The following is a 23,055-nucleotide window of genomic DNA, read 5'->3' as shown; positions in this document are numbered from 1 at the left end:
CTAATGCCAGTTAGAATTATTTACCATTGTTCCTTGTCTTGATTTGGAAATGGAAACAGTATGGGAAGTTTTATGTCCGAAGAGTAGAAATAGTAGGAGGAAGGTCATGAGTCTACACTAGGGTCACCATAGTATCCTGCTATTACTGCAAATACGGTACCCATGTTTGTATGTGTCCTAAATGTATAAAAGAGACACCAGTGGAATAGTTTCAATGTATTGCCTGGTAAAGCATTGTAGGTTCTAATGGAAACAGTATGGGAAGTTTTAGGTCAGAAGAGTAGGAATAGTAGGAGGAAGGTCATGAGTCTACACTGGGGTCACCATAGTATCCTGCTACTACTGCTAATACGGTACCCATGTTTGTATGTGTCCTAAATGTATAAAAGAGACACCAGTGGAATAGTTTAAATTTATTGCCTGGTAAAGCATTGTAGGTTCTAATGGAAACATTATGGGATGTTTTATGATGAAGAGTAGGAGGAAGGTCATGAGTCTACACTAGGGTCACCATAGTATCCTGCTATTACTGCAAATACGGTTCCCATGTTTGTATGTGCCCTAAATGTATAAAAGAGACACCAGTGGAATAGTTCCAATTTATTGCCTGGTAAAGCATTGTAGGTTCTTGATAATTTAGCCACTGGGGGCAGTGTTCCCTTGTAGTCTATTAATTACATTATACAAGGACAATAATGCTGCAACCTGCAAAGAAATCATAGGACTCTTTCTGCAGAATAATCTATGTCCATTGAATACTAGATTTACTAGAGATTAAATGAAATGTATGCCCATCATATAAATTAGAAAATGTATAATATTATGAGGATTTGCTTCCATCACACAGTGAATATTGGTAGTCAACACAAAAATAATCGTATTTTTTTTTTATTTCAGTGGTACCAACACATAAATAGTCCCTAAACATTAGAAGTAGATGGTGCATACTAATGCTGGTGTAATTAAAGATTGCTATGCAACCCCATGCTTGGATTATGCGAGAGGGTGTACATTCAAGCAGCAAGGTATTCAGTGAATTATGCAAAGAAATATCTTATTTTGCTGTTCAAGTGGAGCAATAACATTAGGCTGCCTTGTGTGAGCAGTGCTTGAGAAAGACAATAGAGGAATGGAGGAGAAAGGCAGACACATATCTTGCCAGAGTAATTACCTCTCCCAGTTGAGAAGCAGTGATAAATGGCTGGAATATTCTCAGTAACCAATATTATAAGGATTAAGTGTATTAAGCCCTGACATTGTGTTATTTATAGCACCGGCGCCATAGTGTTTAGAAATCGGATCTTTCTTTCCGCAGTATATTTTATCTTCATGTATACACAAATTGCCAATCTAGGCTCCAACGACTGAAAAAAAAGCACCCACTACGAGTTAAATTTGAAGAGGATAATGGTTGGCCTAATAATAAAGAAAGGCTGCTCTAGCAGGGAGGCGCATCCCCTAAAGCTTACTGCAATATAATTGGCTTACCACCATAGGATGCCCATTGTACAGTACAAAGCAGGTTGTTTGAAAGCATGCTTGTCCCGGAGACCCTTTTGGGCAAAGAGCTGTCAGTCAGTATTCATATATCAAGAGTATTAGCCACAAGGCAATGGAACCCACTCAGAAATTAATTTCAAGAGAAAAGCTGCTCCTGTAATCTTAGGGACATGCGTGTCTGGGGGCAGGGATATATCTTCCCTAAAGCTTTTTAGAAATATAATTGGCTTAAACCACTGCTGGATTCCACCTGTCCACTGCAGAGTAAGTTGTTAGCTCAGAGTGGAAAACATGGGTGCAGAGCTGTCAGTCACCATTCACATTTAAAAAGCTGAAGCTAAAAAAATGACAGGACTGCCTTAAAAGAGATTCTACATCAACTCTGGCTTTATAATGAATTAACATACAATTTATTTCTTGAAATTTTAGTTAACTAAAAAAGTTGTGGCACTAGTAAACACATACACATATTCCAGTTATTGCCCACCAGGGTGCCAGGAAAAGCCCCTATGGTTCAAACTTCCCCAACTCAGCCCAGGATTCTATATCTCTTATATACCTGTGCCGGCCCCAGTGACATCAAACAGAGCAGAGCTGTCCAACTATACAAGATATCAGAGCACGCCCATTCGGACAGGGTCTAATAAGATAACAGTGGGTTAAGGTGGCCATGCAGGGGCAGATTTAAGCTGCTGATTGGGGTTCATTAGACACGTGTATGGGGCCCTCCGACAGGCTTTCCCGACCGATGTTAGACCAAAAATGGAGCAGATGGTGATCAGGCAGGTTTGATTTTCCCATCAGAATGAGGACTGTATTGGCTCCTTGATCCAGTCCTCACTCCGATGGCTTGTATCCCCTTCATTGTAATGTGAACGTTTGGTCTTAGGGCATATTAGGTGGGCATATGAGGGGGAGATCTTATAGGGTATGGCCACCTTTAGGGTTGGGGTGTGCATGTATAGGTGGTCAGTTGTCTAGCAGCATCAGTCCTGATAGGTCTCAGGTACCAAACACTGCACACACTACTTTGACTATGTGTAAAAATGCAAACAAAAGAGCATTTTTTTTAGAAATGGCTGATGTTCTTTTGCAAGACAACTGGTGGCAACTGATTGACCTTTGATGCAATGATACTGTTGTTGGTTAGGGAGCCTTTTACACCCCTACCACTCTCAACAATAGTTTTAAGTAGATCATACAAATATTGAAGCAGTGACAATTATCATAACACATTTTATACAGCTACATTGGGTTGAAAAAAAAAAAACAGTCGACAAGTTTAAGTCTACCAAGTAAACCCAGCACACACATAAACCTATACTGACCTAAGTATATATATATACATATCAATCCAAATAGTGTCAGCACTCCAAGGCTCAATATCCTGCGGGGTGCACAGCCAAAATATGAGTATGCAAAAAGTAATAATCATCCGTGGCCGGCACTCCCTTCAATACTTTGTCAAAAATTTATTGAAAACATATTGTTTAAAACCGACGTTTCGGTCCTCATTAGGACCTTTCTCAAGGTGTATATATATATATATACACACCAACATCAGTACTAACAGTAGTATCAAAATAGCCTTGGATACTATGCTTGTTCAAGAACTCATCCAGGCCCCTCTTATAGGGATTAACAGAGTCTGCCATTACCACATCACTAGGAAGGGCATTCCATAACCTCACTGCCCTCACCGTGAAAAACCACCTACACTGCTTCAAATGGAAGCTCCGTTCCTCTTATCTAAAGGGGTGACCTCTGGTGCGTTGATTGTTTTTATGGGAAAAAGGAACCCCCCCATCTGCCTATAATTCCATCTAATGTACTTGTACAGAGTAATCATGTCCCCTCGCAAGCGCCTCTTTTGCAGAGAAAACAACCCCAACCCTGACAGTCTCACCTCATAGTTTAACCCTTCCATCCCCTTTACCAGTTTAGTTACAGTCTCTGCACTCTCTCCAGCTCATTCATATCCTAAATACCATAGTATTTCTTAATATCAGGGAAAAATGTGTAATAATCAAATAAAACAGATCTAGTAGCACAGGACAAACAATCAGATGTCCTCAGTAGACCAGTAAATTGCTGTAGGTTACTAGAAAAGAAGCAAACAGTTACATTTACCCTATTTGCCAATGGAAATGACACAAATGTATATGAGAAAGGGCAGAGAAAATGCACAGCCCTGCTATTTAATCAATGTAAGTTTTTAATTTACCTGGTGAGATGAAGAACGTTCTCAATAATGTCTTGTCCCTTGTAATATCCCTTATTTCTTTAGTCATGTTCACCAATCTGCCAGAAACTGGTGGCACGCGACGGAAGTCGAGAATCCTGCAAAAAGTGGAAAATGAAAATGAAAATTTTGCCTCACAGCAATTGCATTGTTTCTAAATGAAACCAGGTCAGTTAAAGAGGACAGTCTATACTGTACCACCCCTCAAGCCCAGAAGTATTCTGCCACATAAGGTCTCCATCTTCCAACGACAGCCATACATAGCCAGATCCACTTGTTTGGCAAGGTCACCAAATAAGAGGATCTGGACCAATTTGGTCACCTATGAGCTTGGCCAAATCAGTTGATCCAATCATTGGTAGTTGTCCATCAACGAATGGGGCCTATGGAGAACCACATCAACATGACCATACGCTCCTCACCCAGCTGTATTAAACCTGTCTGATTGATATCTAGCTGATTTTCAGCCAGATAGATGGTGGACCCCATACACTAGCCAATAAGTTGCCAAGTTGGTCTTGAGGGACTGAGTGAGCAGCTTTTATCAGCTCATGTATGGCTGCCTTTAGACAAGATCTGCCACTTTCTGTCCCAGTTAAACCATTCATCACCCTGAGGAATCTCAGACTGGGGGGGACGGGGACCAGTACTTTCACCCCAGGGCCCCTCCATCCCAGTTGTGATGTTGCCTTCAATACCTCCAAAGAGTATGTAACACTGCAACCCTGGAGGGGAGATCAGAGGGAAGCGGGTTTAAGTTGGTGGAGTGGCCAGGGCCCACTGTTTTTTTTCCCAGTGTCCCGCTGGCTTAGTCCAATGCTGCATATAAATACAACAAAACAACTGTTTGCAAAGAACTGAACAAGGTGCAAAAGTATAAAAACATGGTGGTTAGCACCCAGTTTTGCATGTTGCACCCTGCACTTTGTAAATGAGACCCACGTCAATAAACGTTTTGGGGTTCTTTTTCCAGATTTTTTGTTTTTTCCACATCAAAATAAAATCTGGAGATACTGCTGCTTGGTAGCCATGGATATCATTATTCATAGAACAAAATATCAATATATACACTTTACTGAATCCTCAACTTTACTTTATAGGAACGCATCGGACTCATCTGAGAATAATTTGCCTGCTGATATCGTCATTTGTGCTGCATCCAACAAGCTGCGTTTGATCCCTCTCCTGTGAGTACTCTAACATGGCATACTGAACCAATTACTGTATAGGAGGAGCAGCATACATAAACAGGTTTGTTTGGATGCAATTGGATTATACACAGTGGGACAGATAGACTAGTTTGTAGCTAGCAGCTGATCCACTTAATCACATTTTAATGCTAGATAATTCTATAAGTATATTAGGCAGTTCTGTACACCCCCCAAATATGACCCTTAATTGCTAATATAAACACCTGCACTAATAACAGCAACCATTATATTGGATTAAATGTGTTCACATACATATGGTGCCCTAATTAGCAGCTCGGCTGATGAACTATGACAATTATCCCTGTATCTCCATCTCCTGACGGCGTCTGACACACAGAGAAGATTATCATCGGGGGCCCCCGTTCATAGGAAGCGGCGTGCCGGCGAGATAGCGGACACTCCATCTGCTTATTGTTTGGTTCACTGAAGCTCTATTAAATACGGCAGGGCAAGCTGCACTGTTTGCAAATCGCTGCTATTGCTCAGCCTTTCATTGCTCCATGTCATGTACATTACAGTTATGTTTATTCTAGACATTTTTTAAAATCAATATAGCAGCACATTGGGATAAAAGCAATATCCTATTTCATTAGCTCGAGTTTAAACAGCACTTTGCAGGCTCTTGTGCTTGAATTCCCATGTGAAACATGCCACGGGAAAAATGTTCGAAGTCTCATAAATGAGATCTAGAGTCTAATACTAAATTTCCCCTGTGCCTTTAATGCATGGAGTAGAGCTGCTGCGCATTACAGCAAATACATCTTTTTATGCAAGCAGAGAAAAGCAACGCAAAGCCTTAACTGCCCCATTGACCTCTGTGCCCACGGTTGGGAGTGGGGGCACCAGGGTGCTTCTCTTTACAAGCAAATAGTATTCATTATATGGTGCTATAACATAGGAAATAGAATCTACCTGGAGCTTAGGAGGGACATATCATGAAAATAAACATTAATATGAGCTTCATCATGTGGAAGTAAGGACATTTCTAAATATCAATTAAAAATTCTGCTTCTCTTTAAAAATTGTCTTTCTTCATGCAGGAGTTGGAGTCAGATTTTGATTGACAGTGAGGTCAAATACATTGGTGTGTGCTCATTTTGCCCAGACAATAGGCCCCATTTACAATGCAGGACACAGAGTGCAAAGTGCAAAAAAGGCTACAATTGGAGCCCAGGGACCTGCAGCATGTCACATGGATTTTTATAGGGCAGGGGGGGGAAAGCAAGCAGGCATCGCACCATCTCCCTCTTAATTGCCCCTAAAGCTGGCCATACACGGGCAGATCTTCACCCGATATCCCCACCTACGGGTGGCAATATCGGGGAGGCATGTAGGCGTATTCGATCATTTGGCCCTGGGGCCAAACGATCGAATTCTGCACGCGGCAATGGGGCAGTCGGTTCGGGGACCGCATCAACGAGTCGATGCGGTCCCCGATCCGACTGGATTTTCTAACCTGGCCGATCGATATCTGGCCAATTTCAGGCCAGATATCGGTCGGCCAGGCCCCTCGGTTCTGCCCCTACACGGGCCGATAAGCTGCCGAATCGGTCCAAGGGAACATCAGGAGGTGCTATCTGCATTGGGGGCCCTTTTCTCCTGGTCCGGCGCTCAGTGCAGAGACCAGCAACCACCGGAGGGGGCTAAAATGTTCTGTAAGTGAGAACTAAGGGGCTTCCCTGGGGGAGTAAATAAGCCCTAATATATAAGCGCTAACCGTCTTTAAAAATTACCAACTCTTACACAAATCTGCATGTAGAGATTCTAGTAGTGTATTACAGTGCTCCTGAAGTATTTACAAATGACATTTATGCATTCACATGGCTAGTCACAAGGCCTCCCTCCTAAACAGAGCCTGCGGCCAATTAACCTGCTCTGTAAAAGGAGAACTTATTTAACTAGTCAGTGAACAAAATGCACTACAAACTCGCTAAGAATTCTTTAGGTGTTTGATCTGCTGTTAGTAATCTGTCCCGTTTTGCTTTGCAGAAAAATTCTCAAAACGATGAACAATTTGTGAAATGTGGGTACTGCGCAACTTTTTTGACAAAATTGTGTGCTAGTCTCATAAAACAATTTGCCAATGGTGAAATGCGGAATTTCACTGTGAATCCATGTCTGGCAAAAACATTCACTCATCACTATCTGCTATATTAACTCTCCCTCACTTTCCATAGTTGTAGAAGCCTTACACGCAAGAGTAACATTAACCCTGCACCTTGTTGTTGCTCAGCAAGCCAGCCAATAGGAATAAAGTGGGTGTTTCCATGTATATAGTGCTGTACAATGGAGAGTGGCATGTACATAATAATACAAAACCACAGCCAAAAGTCCTGCCTCTACATACTCAGGGTGTGCAGGTTACTAGTGCTACTTTGGCTCTCCCAGAGCAGTTGAATACTACTTGCCAAGCAAGTGGAGATCACTCAGACAAAGCTAATTGCCTTTTTAATCAACAACCAGATTTTGGAAATACATTTACCTGTCAAGGTGAAAAGCAGCAATCTCAGAATTGTGCCGCTCATAGTCCGAAAAGTAGAAAAAGTCAGGTGGCGTCTCTTGTTCTCTTGTTTGCCTAGAAAGACAAATATTAAAAGAGAGTGTCAACAGCGTGCGTGGCCTGGCATAAACTGTGTCACAAGAGACTAGACCAAATTGTGTTTGCCTAGTATGCATAGTAATACCCAGCCTTCATACATGTTAATGCCTCTTACATACGCATTGTGCATTCCAAGGCAATTAGACTGTTTTATGCAAGATGGTAATATTTTGCTTTACTGGAATATGTGGGATTTCAAATAAAACTTGGTAAAGAATTGAATAATTCACACTGACTTTTTTATCCTTAAAAATAACTTTGGCTTTGAGAGGAGCGATAACACCCTTGTGTCCTGACTGGATCTCTGTTAATACTTTGGCTTGTATTGGCCCTGTTTGATCACTGTCAGCCCTGAGCCATTGTCTGGACTTGAACTAGAGCTCTTATTTAGCCCTTCCTGTGTCTTGCCTAGTGCGTTAACCAATCTGTCTTACTAGTTTGAACATCCTAATTGCCTTTCCTGTATCAGGACTTAAATTCTTGTCTTGCCTGCTAGTGCCCACCTTCTGCCTTGCCTTGTTAACTCTGCCCATGCTTTCATAAAGTGCTCCTGTTTTCCAAGCATTTGTCCTGCCTGTTTCCCAGTTCAGCCTCCCCCTTGGTCCATACCCTTAGTGGGCCCTTGTTTCCTAAAACTGCCTAGTTCCGCTGACCTTGCCTCATTGATATCATGCCATGCCCCCTAGTCTATTAAGTCCCACCCCCTCCTGGCTTCTTCTAGAGGGATTCTAAAACATCTGGAGACCTATATATGAAGACAGAATGTTTATTTTTACATTTAAACTGTAAAGAGTAAATTATATCTTTATAGACATTTGCATTTAGCTCTTTATAAATCCATTTAACAAAAGGGAAAAAATGAAAGGTTGTGTTAGTTAAAGATGGTTACCAGTGGTATCCAGGCAAAACCCAAGACACCGGATTGAACATTTACATCAATTCCTATAAGATATCCTGCAGCCTACATACAGTATGCTTTCCCACAATTCACACAATAAAGGGTGGGTCGTTGTCTCTGCCTGGAACTGCCCATTTTAATCCAAAGAGCAATAAGGAAAGGATTACCCAGGTAGAACTGTGATACCAACTAAAGCACAGACTAATCTTTCAGGATATGTGAGATCCTCTTCTTTTGTTCCCAATTATCACAGTAACAGAACAAGAACTTATACAATGACAAGCACAGAGTCATTAACTAGTGCTTCTTTGATTAATCAAAATGAGACTGCATGATATTCCTTTGTGGGCCACATAGGTTCCTTTTTCCTATTAGTGCATCTACCTTGAATAGACTCTGACAGTCCCCCATAAATGTCAGAAAGCTGGAAATCCATTGTCATTGCTGCCTGCTGCTTGCTTGGCTCCTAAGGATGCCTGGGAAGGTTGCTGGGAGTTACAGGAGCCTCGGCACTGATGCTGCTCACCTCTCTAACAATGCAGCTTGTAATGAAGTCATCTCAAATGAATTTGTCCTTCGAGGATTAATATTGCCAAGAATATCTAGAGGAGCATTTTTATAACAACCTACGCGTACCATACAGGCAACTCCCCTCTCTTTCAGTAATGGAATATATTAAGATTGTTGCTTCATTTTATTGAGATTGATAGTGCGCATAAACGTATATATGTACATATGCACAGCATGTGCAAATGTATGAAGCTTGCTTAGCTTGCTTTGGAGGCAGAACAGCAGAGGAATTAGGAATTCATGGTTCTTCCTTGTAATAGGGTATATTAGGGCTCATTTACATCAGCAAGGGCATTGAGTAAAGTGCAATTTTAAGCACAATCGCCAAGGTTTTTTCCCACAATGCAATGTTTTTCCTTCCCCAGAATTCCAGCATCATTGTGGTTGCAAGAGGGTGATGGTTTTGATGCAATTGTGTCCATTTCACCAAACTGAACGCAACTGCATTGTAAATTTTATGCAATTAAAAGTCTATCTGGCATAGTAAGCAGTGTTCAGCATGCGAGTGACGCCTGCGCCGGATTCTTTAGGTACCTATAGACACTGGCCACAAAGGGAAACTCTGCAGCTATACGCCTAGTCAGGAGGTAGCGGTAGCTCCATGGTTCCTTTGCATCAATGGGCAGCAGCCCTGAATTTGGAACAAAAGGCAGGAAGGATTGAGCAGCTGCAAATGTGCTAATATACGGAAGTGCAAGAAGCGCGTTTTGACACAAGCACTGGGGGGGAAAGTGAGGGAGCACAAATACGCTTGTAGGCCTAAATAAGCCCTATCAAATTAAAGCAAGGCACCCTAGGCAGGTGCTTGCCCTTAGTTATGGCCCAGTATAACATTATTAACAAATGTGGTATTGGTTTGCCTCTTTATGTTGGTTCTAAATCTTAAAATATTATATCAGAAGACAGCTTTCCTCCAGCAAAAACCTCAAATCCCCACAACGCCCTGCAGACTTATTCCTAGGTGTGTTATGCATATGTCTACAAGTGTTAGAACAATGGTCCCCAACCAGTGGCTCAGGGGCAACATGTTGCTCCCCAACCCCTTGGATGTTGCTCTCAGTGCCCCCAAACCAGGTAGTTATTTTTTAATTCCTGACTTGGGGGCAAGTTTTGGTTGAATAAAAACAAGATTTACTGCCAAATAAACCCTTCTGTAAGCTGACAGTGCGCATAGAGGCTGCCTAATAGCCAATCACAGCCCTTATTTAGCACCTCCATGAACTTTTATGGTGCTTGTGTTGCTCTCCAAGTCTTTTTACGTTTGACTGTGGCTCACGAGTAAGAAAGATTGGGGATCCCTGTGTTAGAAACAGGTATGCAGAGAATAGGAAGCAATGTACAAATACTGCTTTTGATTGCAATTACACATAAATGTAAATGTATATGGGTGGGCAGTGGGGCACTAAAAATATAACCAAGGTAGATTTGACCAGATGATGGGAGTTCTATAAATGTGATGAATTCTAGGCAGTTGTTCAAGGGAGACCTGGAATTAATACCTGCCTTAATGAGATGTTACTTCCTGGCTTCCCACACACAAAACTGACACACTAATGCCATTACTAATGTTTAAAATTTAAAAACAGATGGTCTTTAGTCAATAACGTTACAAGAGCTCATCCTTAATGTCATTTCAGAGTTTAGTTCTCCTTTAGCAAAACCGGTGCCTTTTTTTCTCAACTTGCCTGTTGGCATTTTTACCCTGCGGAGGGAATGGCATTGTATAGAGTGGCAAACAAACAATGAGTTTTTCAGAATAACGGGCAGAATTAAAAGCTTGTGCTTAATCCTGACAGTTTAGCCAGCTGCAGAAGCTGTAATTGTTCCTTATTGCTGCATAACTGGCATATGGGACATCCATTAAATCACTGCAGGAACAGTACATTCTCACAAATTCCTCTCTTCTAATAGCTGCCTGCAGCTCTGGGTGCTCCCACTATCTCCATCATTAGCTCAGCATCTTACAGACACATCTTCCTCTTGCTAAGAGTCCTGTACTCTTCAGCTTGTTTGTGTAAATCATCCTGAGACATCAGAGCCAGCACTTTCCAATATTTTGCCTATTGTGTGGAATGCAGATGTCCTCCCCCAACTTAGACAGGTTGTCCAATTTCTTCTTATCCTTATTTCTGCTCCCCTAATCTGTCCTTGTTACATAAATTCATATATATATATAAATACTTATATCTGAAATACAGTAATATGTCACCAAATAAAGGTGCAGATCCTCAGCTCGCCGATACAGTACTCTATATACAACCCTTAAGGTGGCCCATACACATTACAATTACAATCTCTCCAGCAACCTCTGGTTTTCCTCCACTCCACTAATGTTAAGAGCTAAATAGTCAGATATACAGGTAAAAATGAACAAACATTTGCTGATGTTCAAGAACCTTCAAAAATTTTGAATCCTGCCCGACGAGATGACTGATATCCAAGGCTTTTGCCAATATTGGGCGTCCTATCTCCCACCATACACACTCATAATTATATGAAGCATACTTATTTGTATCATACGATAATATCGGTGCATGTCTGACCACCTTTAGTTTCATGGGGATCATGGTAGATGTATATGAAAATGTTTAGAAGCTCCCAGTTTTACTCCAATCAAAAGGATACAGCAATGCTGTTAGATAAAATCTGAATATATGTCTCTGAATAGAATTCTGAGTTGAAGGTAGCACAATTTCAGCATCTGGCAAACATGGCACACAGCATAAAGCAAAAGGGAGAGGCTTTATGTGCCAGATGCGCCTGTACTGTAATTTCAAAGTATTTATTACTTTATTATTATTTATGACTATTGATAAGGCTATTTTACAGCTGGGATTGCGTGTTATACAAATATAGGGTCTTATTATCTGGAATTCATTGGGCTTTTTATATGTAGTTCTTTTTTTTTGTAATGCGGAGAACCATGGCTTAAAGCTACTAAAAAAACATCAAAACAAAAGTATTATATAGCCTTCGATATGCATATATGCTAGCTTAGTTACTGTCAAGGTACTGGGGCTTATTTATAAACACTGGGGAGATTTGCACCAGGGCTGTAACTCATAGCAACCAATCAGTGGTTACATTTTTCCAGCCAGCTGCAGGTTCAACACTGAAGGCAATTTACTGATTGGTTGACATGAGTTACTGCCCAGGTTCAAATTTGCCCAGTGTTTATAATCACCCCTACTGTCTGATTACTACAGAGGATAAGGTCATTCTCATATTGATATGGGGGTCAATGTTGATTGCAGACTTGGTCACTCTTGAGTCAGCCACTTGTGGGACCCTTGTATGGGGCCAAAATGTCAGCTTGCTCAGCTAATATCTAAATGGATATGAACCAGAGGATTAGCCCAACCCAAATAGGTGACCAAATTGGGAAAAGATCAGCTTTTTGTTTGCCTTGCTAAATAAATAAGCCTATATGTATATGACTTGTTTTCCATCGCAACGTTATCCTTTTTACCATTTATTTACTGTGCCTGTTGAGTAAATGGTTGGTGACATTTCCACTTCTTCATAATAAAAACAAGATGTATATTATCTTGGCATAATTTCTCCATTTCCCCTCTGTTTTCTCCTCAAATCAGACAAAACCATGAGATAATGTAGTGCCATTAATGCAGCAATGATTCAGCTATTCTCATTTCCCTAAGAGGTTTGGATCTCTGCTTTGTGTTCATGCAATGAGGCATTTTACAGCTGCAAACATTATCAAGATAAATACTCTTCACACTTTGCATCTTCACCTTAAATAAATATGAGGCATCCATGAGCTGTGAAACAACGTTTTGTTTTAAGCCTCACAGAATAGAAGTTTGAAAACGGGAATAAAAAGGGACCCCTGGCAAAGCAGTAAGGATGTTCTTTCTTCTTTTATCTATGTTCCTCCTAAAGGACATTTCAGCCTAACCCTAAAACAAGTGCTGCTCGTAAAGAACCTGAAATAATATATTGAAAAATTCTGTATGTGATCAATACTTAAACAGCATGTCATATATTAAATTGCCAGCATGTCCCTACTTAAAGTGTCATGTACTTCTATGATTGGACCCCCAATACAACCAGTGTTGGACTGGAACCCCAATGTTCCCACCAGAAAACCTTCCCACCAGAAAACCTTAGACCATGGGCCCACTCTCCAAAATATTTTTCCTCCTTTCCTCACTCAACCTCTTTATACTCCTATTATTTTTAATTACATGTTGGCATTGATCCTTCTTCTTCCTCTTCTTTCCTTCTTTCTCATTCAGAAATAGTGAATGACCATGAAGTAGGCCAAATGGTTTGGAGTAGGAGGGTCCACTGACCCCTGGGCCCACTGGGAGTTTTCCTGGTATGCTTGTGGGCCAGTCCGACACTGAATACAACTGTTTAATGGAAATACAGCAAGACTTTAATGGGGAGCACTGTTCCACTGCTTAACTGGGTCCAAGTGGTGTCATGGAAATCAGTTCTCTAATGACCTTTATGTTACTCCACATAACTAAAGGGGGATATTATTCCTATAAGTTGGATAGGACATCAGTTGTGGAATACTCTTGGAATTATATTACATGGTGTATACATAGCAATATCACCATAACTCACCTGTAGTATCAAGGGAGGTTTCAAAGTTTAGGGGGATGTACAGCCAAGGCTAAGAAGGTGTTGCAGTCATTATGTTCTTTAGTACTTAACCCACTCAAGTTGGCTGGTTTCATATTGCTTGCACTTCACTAGTAGAAGGGCTTTTTTGGTGCATCTAGTACCCATAGTGCATGTGGAACAGAATTTATTTCAGAGGGAATATGGGTATGACTATGTCAAGGGCATCTGTTACATCTACATGTCAACTGAAATCCAATCAATAAACTCCAATGTGCCAAATCAGCACTAACCTGCCTCAAAGAGAAATGTTATCTACAGATTGTACTCTGCCAGATCAACCTCAAAGGCAGCAGAAAGCTTATTTACCATAGCTTTCCTGTGCAATAACCTTTGGAGAATTCCATACTGCCTATTAAGGTGGGCCAGTACAATTATACAGATAGAAGTAGCTAGTGCCGGGTAGAAAATAGTTGTGTGGTTAAGTTAGATATGGCCCCAGAAGATATGGGAGGTGCCTAAAATGTACTTATTTTTTAATCAGGAATGTTGAAAGGGTGTGTCTCAGAGATGGAAATGATCAGGTTTTATACATCAAGTATAGTCCTTCATAGGACCACAATTGTGACTGCAGATTTGGGGTTTAGTAATTTTGTTTTTTCACCAAATTGTTCACCATTCACATCAGTTCCTGCCCCACTGAAGCTTAACATATTAAGAAAATACTGGTTGGTTAACTGGCTTCTCATGAAATGTACCCTAGTATGTGTGTGTGAATGTAATAAAGATCTTAGATTTAAGGTACAGGTATAGGACCCGTTATCCAGAATGCTCAGGACCAAGGATATTCCAGATAAGAGATCCTTCTGTAATTTGGATCTCCATACCTTAAGTCTACTAAAAAAATCAATAAAACATTAATTAAACCCAATAGGATTGTTTTGCATCCAATAAGGATTATTTATATCTTAGTTGGGATCAATTACAAGATACTGTTTTATTACTACAGAGAAAAAGGAAATCAGTTTTAAAATTCTGAATTATTTAATTAAAATGGAGTCTATGGGAGACAGGCTTTCCGTAATTCAGAGCTTTCTGGATAACGGGTTTCCGGATAAGGGATCCCATACCTGTATTTATCACATTCACACACACATAAGGGTATATTTCATGAAAAGCCAGTTAACCAACCTGTATGTTCTTAAAATGTGGTAGTAAACTGGACTACCTAGAGGAAGCCAAGCCGGAGCTCATCTTTAAACTGATAGTTGGCAAATAAACAATACAAATCAGTGGCAGGCCCAGTAAGAGAATAAATTATCATTGCCTATAGCCCAGATTTTATTTTGCATTCCCTTTAACCTTCTTATGCATTCATATATCTGGCCTGCAGTATTCTAGCAGCACAGCTTCTCTCCCAGCATGCCTCAAGTGCTTCTTTCATGAACCGCAGGATCAGGATTATTTGGAAAGGAATATGCTAAGGAAGACAGAATATTATTTTTTAAGAACCTGATATATTTTCAGATAGTAAAAAGACAGACCTTTGGCAGGAAAGATAGGTTCATATCGTACGTGGCAGCGATAATTGCATTGTTATAATACCAAGCATTTTTTTCTGTTGAGAAATTTCTCTGCTTATTTACTTGGTTCTTTTCTTAACATTCCATAAAGCTAATTAAGGGCTAGACTTGGTATGTGCTGAGGATAAATATATATATATAGAGAGAGAGATTTCCGCACATTGGATGAATGTTTTTGTCCTACTGGAAAATCTTCCTAACACCTGAAGTACAGAAGGCTGGATTACTGTCTGTCTGTCTGTCTGCCTGTCTAACATACAGTGTAGCACAATTTATTCATAAATATAACATTAGTGACATTTATAAAGTCAAATGTAATTGCAAAAGTGCAATTTTTGTAGCAAATTTTCTTTACCCATAATGCAGCATGTTTTCCCATAATTTCAGTAGAGTTCTGTCTGCCGTGTATCTAGCATTTTCAGAGTGGCAGCTTGCATCACTTCTGTGTTTGCATCTGATTTGCTGGAAAAAAATGTGGTGCACCTATAAAAACAACAGCTGTGGGAACCCTGGAGCTACTGCCAAGTCCATATGTGCAGTTGTGCAGCATTTATCAGAAGAAGCAAGATGGACACTTTGGCAACTATGTGGAAGTGCAGGAACATGTTTGCACTTTAATGAATTGTATCAATATGTGCTCTACTGCTCTCCATTGCACCCCCACTTGCGGGTGTGATCATTGATGACTCCTAAGTTTGTGATTGCGCTTCATCCCTGTGTGCTTGGCCCCTTTGACAAATTTTTGTTTGTGAGGGATCTTTCTGTATCATAGACATCATATATTAAACAACTGAGCTGTTTTTTCTGAAATCTTTGTCTAGCTTTGTAGAAAACAACTGCCATTCAACCAAAAGTAAAAGGGCATCCCTTGACACTGAGTTAGCCAGCTAGGCTGGTCCTGATAAGTTGGGAGGGGGAGTAGTTACCCTAGTGACAAGGGTGTCAGGTGTACCTAAGGTAATAAAAAGGGAAACCTGGGTGTGTTCTGTCTCTAGTTTGGAGGAGGAGGTGTGATCCAGAGGGCCTTGGGATGAGGTAGGACCAGTATAGGAGAAGCAAGTGTCAGGTCAGATCTTGTCATAGTTCATTCTGGCAGAGAAAAATAGGTTCAGGGAAAACTAGTGGGCTTGGATCTCTATCATAGAGCATTTTGGGGTACCCACCCATACACCTGTTACATCTAATTACAAAAACCTAGCTGGAGGATCTCAAAAATATAACATTTTGTTTCCCATCTGGTTGTATTAACTTTCTTTCCTACCAATGTAAATTAGTCTACCTTTAAACACTGTAGTGGGACTCTATCATCCACTTGGGTGTCTCTATTTCCATTTCCCCCTCAGCACTATCCAGTTTGACTCCCACACTCTTTGTGTCTCTATTTTCTGTTCACTCTCATCCTGTCTCTATTATATTCCCCATCAATGTGCTTGATAATATCTGGATGTACCTTATTACTGTTATCTCCTTACCATTGCCTCCATTAGATCCTGCCTTTCAGAGTTTGTCTTTATCTTCTCTTGTTCTATTTTGTTTGTGTCCCTATGTCACCTCAGCAGATTTCTTTCAGGGAAGGACAGTGCAATGTTTGTTTAGAGGCTATCAATAGATGACTCTCCACAGAGGAGCTTATAATTATACACTTACAAATACTTACATATGGCAGCTGGTTTGTTTTTGGGGAGGCTAAGCCTTCATTATTCTCCGCCCATGCTCTATTCCATTTCTCTGTTCCCTTTTTCCATAAATATGTCCCTATTTTCTCTTTCACCTTAGCTTCTCTTGGTTCCCTGCCATCTCCCTGTGTTACCCCTCCTGACTTTCCCTATTATGTAGCACCATTGTGTCTAACATTATTAGCAGAATTCCATATCCAGGCTCTTTCATGGTGCCACTTGCTTGTTCTTCTGTTCTGCAGTATGCTGCATTTCCTATTCCTATTTGTTCTTTACATAATAAATGTATGACACATTACAATACAGTATACGCACAAGGAAAAAACTTGGAAGTGTTTGCTAAATAATTATATTTATGTCTCATTTTCAGTTTTGTTGCACTTTGTTATCGACTATAATGAGTAAGCTAGAGAGTCAAGTAAATATATAGCAGCAAGGCGCATCATGGGTACTCACAAATCTTCTTTGTTTTTATTGTGTTTCAGATTATATTAGGATTTAAATCCCAATACCACTTTATAAAGAGCATAAATATAAATATAAAGACAAATCCATATTGGAGCCATAAAACAAAATGGAGAAATGAATACCGCATGAAATATTTGTCACGCAGTTCTTACCCAGCTGGATTCTTTTTTTTCACAGTTAATTCTAAAGTCTCTTTTTAACAAGGACAAAGTAAAGAACACAATCCACAAAGACAGATTCAGTGAAGTCTGCAGGTAGAGTCAGCAGAACAGAACAATGCCTTATTCTCTTCCCCGATAAAAAAAGGTACAATACATATTGTAAAATCACTGAAGAAAGATGACTCATTTGAGGGGACAATCTCGATAAATAAAATGTGGTTTTATCTGTTCATAAAAACTCCCTGGAAGGCCAAGTGAAGTACAGATGCAGCCAGCAAGTTTTCACATTTTGTCTCACCATGTCCAGACATCATTTTGTGAGCCTCTAGATGGTGCTAGAGTGATAAGACACAAAACACAACAGAAAATGCCATAGATGATGTGCCAAATTTTTTTTTCTTTGTGTTAACTGGAAGAGACATAACGTGACAACATGGTAAAGGGACTTGGCTGCATCTGTAGAATAGCTTTATCCAAACAGCTCTGAAATATATATACAGGGTATATGCCATTTCCCATAGATTTCTATTGAACATAAAATTCTTCATTTTTGACATATTTGCTTTCTCTCTGTAGTAACAAGAGAGTAGGCTTCACTTACAAAAAGGGGCATGGTGCTCTGTATTCAGCACTAAGAACTTGCCCTGCCAATGGTAAGGGCACATGGTCTCCTGGCATAAGTAGCATGTTATTTTGTGCCCCTTAGCACTCCAGCACTTGAACCTGTACCACTGAGCCCTAGTATCTTGTACAGGTATGGGATCCATTTTCTGGAAACCCATTATTCAGAAATTACAGAAAGAAGATCTCCCATAGATTCCCTTTCAATAATTTAATTCTTTTGTAGCTGCCTCTTGGTCCTAAGTATTTAGACACCATATATTACTTTTTTCCCTTTCTTTCTTTTATTGCATTGCAATAAAACAGATAGGAAAAGTCGGAGCGAGGACTGCACCAATGAGCCCATGCGGTCCCCAGTCTGATGAAAAAATCAAGCCAGTCTCATACACGGGATAAGCTGCAGAGTCTTAAGGATCCATTATCCAGAAAGCTCCGAATTGACACATAATGTATCTGAGAATATAGTAGTGCCATACTGTATCCGAGAATATAGTAGCGTCATGTGCCCTGCCCCCCAGCACATAGCATAACAGTTGAAAGGCAGTGATAATCTCATACCTTCAACATATAGCAAGATAAAGGCTGTTCCATAAATAAACATCATTCATTTTTTTAGCAGCAGCAAGTTACAAAGAGTTTTGCATTTATGTCCAACAAACGTGGGTCCAATAATGTAACACAGAGAATAAAATTAGGATTCAAGTGTCCTGCTCACCATACAGTCTAATGGGGAGGGGGGAAGAAAAATCGACATATATGGTTGTTGAAAACAGTTGGTGATTCCTTATTGTAAGCTGATTTCTGATCAGTCAAGGGGCATTAATAGGCTTCTCTAAACAGGTGGAAATCAGTTGGAGAGGGTCTTATAGTCAAGGTATGCTAAGGTCTGCTAAGTGTTTGCGTATATCAACCATGAAATGGTTAAAAGAGAGAGGAAGGACTTGCTTCTCTGGGTAATAAACTGAGGAAGCAGACTATGACTGATATGAAGGGTTATCTAAAACATTTTTCAGGAATCTGATGCTACAGGGCTGATTATTAAATTCTGATCCTAAATGCAGTGGATTCAGAGCTGCCATGTAATGTGGATCTAAAAAACCTACTAACCAGCCTTATATTGTGACATTTATATTCTATATATACAGTATATTGTTGGTCCCTAAGCTCTGGTAAGTGACAGCAGCAAAGAGCATGTGCAATGAATCAGCAGAAAAGAAGATGGGAGCTACTGGGGCATCTTCAGAGATTCTTCTTTAAATTGAGTTACAACCAGCGGAGCAATGTTACAGTATTGTGTTGAATATTAATTAACTGTGGTTTGAAAGTCATTAAGCTTCTAAAATATGTAATTAGCCTGTTGATGTCAAAGGGTAATTCTCTGTAGTTATCGAGAGAAAAGCAAAGAAATAAGAATGAAACCAATTACCTAAAAGTAAAGTATAGTCTTTAGCCTTAGGGGAAACTATATACTGTATTGGTAGTGAAGACCAACCTTTCTGACAGATATAGCTAACTATAATTACTGGCTAAAACCCACTTATGACGTCACAGTAAAAAATTATGGGCGTCAACAAGCTCATTTGTCTTATGAATTTAAACTCTTAAGCATTTGAGAGACTTACAGTGTAAATATGGGATTAGTTATCCAGAAGCCCATTATCCAGAAAGCTCCAAAAAGCTGCATTGCCATTCCTATTCTCATCCTATACAATTAAAACAAATAATTCTTCATTCATCCATCTTGTTTTAACCTTTCTAAACTGAAGGCATGAAGCAACCCATTACAGAAAGTCCCCTCTAGAGAAACTACAGGTCCTAAGCACTATGAATAACAGATCCTATACCTCTACTGAGCATTGTCGTAATGCATGGGTTTAGCAAAGAAGCCTCTGTTTGACGTCTGGCTATTTATGTGCATTTGCTTTAGGCTATAAGTGCCTATTGCCTTTGTCCATTATGATTATTTACAGTATATGAACACAAAAAAAGGGCTCAAAAGGGTAAGGTCACTTGGTAAGGTCACAAAGAAGTTGGAAAGGGGATGCCATAATAAAGCTCAAACCAGGTTATCACTATTATTCTTCATTTATACACACACCTATTCCATAGTGTTTTACAGACAATTATACATCATTCTTTGTTCCAATAGAGCATATAGTCCCATTTGTATTTACACACACTTTAGTCAATTTTATCTGGATTCGATTAACCTGCCTGTAGGTTTCCAGAGAGGAAAACAATGCAAGGAAGAATATACAAACGCTCCGGCCATAGAGCACTGGCTGGGATCGAACCTGTGCTGTTGACAATAGGTTTGTTCCGGTCTAGTTCTGTTCACTTTTACAGATCTAAAGCTGTTCGAATTATGAAAAATAGCTTCTCGCCGGTTGCTGTGGAAAAATCTACCCATGATTAAGCAAAGCCGCAGACCATATAAAAAAGAGACATTCTTTTGCCAACTGTGATTTACAACCAGGGTTGCAGTGAACCCAATCACCAAAATGAAAACGTACATCTAGAAGCCATAGCATTTGCCTCGCCCTGTGGGAAGTTGCTTCCGTCGTCATCACACCATGCATTTTGTTTAGCAAGAATAAATATCAAGTATATACTAAACTCCTCAATTCCGATATATTCCCCAGCCGAGCTGTACGCTATAAGCAACTCAAGCACGAAAAAAAAAATATGGATACACGCTGGGCGTAAAATGAAATATCAACACACGCAGCTGCCATTAAACCCATGCGTTTCACTGTGAAATATATGGGATCTCTTAGGCTTTGGTGCACAAGAAAATGTACATTTAATGCAAAGCTCTGGGCCTGCTTTAAGCATTACATTTGGCTGAGGCGTTGGGGATATGGCTGAGCAATAAAACTGATTGCCATCCATCTATAAATGTACAGATAATATTTCCACTGAGAAACTGAAAATTCTATGATGCTTTTACTGTATCCACGGAGATGACTTTCTGTTAATCACATAAAGGGAAAGTTTGGCTCATTAATGACCGTGGTTAAACCTGATGCACTCTGGAGCCATGATCTACAGTGCACTTAAGCTAGGTAATACTTAAAAGTGTAGTTCACGTTTAAATGACATTTTATTATGATATAGGGATTGATATTTTTACACAATTTGCAACGGGTCTTCATTCTTAATTCTTTGTTTTTTTTTCAAGTTATTTAGCTTTTTGTTCAGTAACTCTTCACTTTGGTATTTAAGCAGCTATTTAGTTGCCAGGGTCTTATTTACCCTAGCAACCAGGCAGTGGTTTGAATGAGAGGTTGGAATATGCAGGGTCAGACTGGGGGGTGCAGGGCCTACCGGAGCTGGTGACGCCACTAGCCACATCCCCCCCCTGCACCCCTTAGGGGCCCCCGCTGCACCCCCTAACCCCCCCACAGGGGCCCACTCTGAGCCTCCATAACCCCCCGCAGGGGCCCCTGCCCGATGTCCTCCCCTGAGCGCTTCAGTTTAACGCATCATAGAAGGAAAACCGCCAACCGGATCTGGGCCGCCGGGGTAACAATAAGATTAAAAGCCTCACAGCGAAATAGTTTTTGGCTGCCTGAGTCAGTGACTCGGATTTGAAAGTTGGAGAGAATCAGAAGAGGTAGGCAAATAATTCAAAAATTCGGAAAAGAATAAATAATGAAAACCAATTGCAAAGCTGCCAGTAATCGGTCGTACTGAAAGTTAACCCAAGTTAACCCCTTTCATTTTAGTGATAGACTAAAGTTTTCGGCACACATGGATTTCCATGTTTTGCCATTGGTAAATTCTTTCTTGGAAACGCGGCTTAATTTCTTTGTGCAAAATTTTCACCACAAAAAGAAGGGAGAAAAATGCGACAAAAAAACACCCATCGGCTGCAATGTATTTATGCAAAAAAAAAAAAAAAAAGCTGCAATAAACGCCCATTGACTTTTTTGCGTAAAATTATTTTGTCAGTTATTTATCAACACCGGCTAAATTTACCTGCGGACAGTAACCCTTAGCAACCAATCAGTAACTGGCTTTTTTTAGCGAACTGCAGGTGGAACAATGAATGCAATAGTTTGATTGGTTGCCATGGGTTACTGCCCACAGGCAAATTTTCCCAATGTTGATAAATGACCCGTGTGTTCGCCGTTTCACAATTTTTTCTGCATAGCAAATTGGGACAGATTCACTCATCACTAATTAATTTAGTCTACGGCACAGTTTTCCCAGCAATGCCATGTCCTATCTTAACCACAGACTACAATGCCTGGCAAGACTGCACTCACTGCAGGACAATACCATCTGTAGCTCTGGATACCGGATGCCAACACTAACTGCCAGCTTGCTGGGAAAAATAGGCAGACGAAAAGAGAAAACCAACTGTTCTGCAAATGTGTATGATTCCTTGTTAATCACATGTCTGGTGTTATGCTCCAAACTACATTTATTTAGGGGAGCCCTTAGATGATTTAATATCGCCCAGAACGGAAAGCATTAACGTGACTTTTGGATTTTCCTAACTCGGCTCTAAACATATTTCTCAGTATACATAAACCAGAGCCCCGGCTGTTGTATTTATAGAAGCCGTAGGAATATTTGTTTTACTTTCTCCAGCATGTTATTATAGGTTAATTACAGGGTGAGCTCCAGCAAAACGCTGGCAAGGAGGGACTCAGGAAGCAGACATCTTCCCACCTTATCTAAGTACCAGCACCGTCATCTGTTTTCAGTAACACACACACTAGTGTCTTACCCTAGCGGCTGTCTGGCCTCTCAAAGGAAAACCTCCTCTCAGAACTCGTAATGTAGAGATGTCCAACCCATGTGGCTCCTTGTGATGTGAGCTGGGCATGCTGCAAGTTGTATTATATAAAAGCTAGTCTGTCTTAGTGATGTGTAAATGGCCCATTTATTACTTTAGGCAACCGTGTCTACAATTATTCATTTATTA

At 40.3% G+C, this 23,055-nt stretch overlaps 1 protein-coding gene across 1 annotated transcript in view; it reads right to left on the bottom strand.

Moving 5' to 3' along the window:
- Positions 1–23,055, bottom strand: part of fam20c (family with sequence similarity 20 member C) — a 113,071-nt gene that overhangs the window by 28,337 nt on the left and 61,679 nt on the right. The window contains exons 4-5 of the mRNA XM_002931944.5: positions 7,436–7,528; positions 3,725–3,840 (exon numbers count right to left, since the gene is read on the bottom strand). Coding sequence (XP_002931990.1) covers positions 3,725–3,840; positions 7,436–7,528 — 209 coding nt within the window. The remainder of the gene's footprint in view (positions 1–3,724; positions 3,841–7,435; positions 7,529–23,055) is intronic.

This window comes from Xenopus tropicalis, chromosome 9 (assembly GCF_000004195.4).
Source record: "Xenopus tropicalis strain Nigerian chromosome 9, UCB_Xtro_10.0, whole genome shotgun sequence".
Classification (NCBI taxonomy): Eukaryota; Metazoa; Chordata; class Amphibia; order Anura; family Pipidae; genus Xenopus; species Xenopus tropicalis.
The sequence above is the reverse complement of the archived record's forward strand: the minus strand, read 5'-3'. Positions and strand labels throughout refer to the sequence as shown.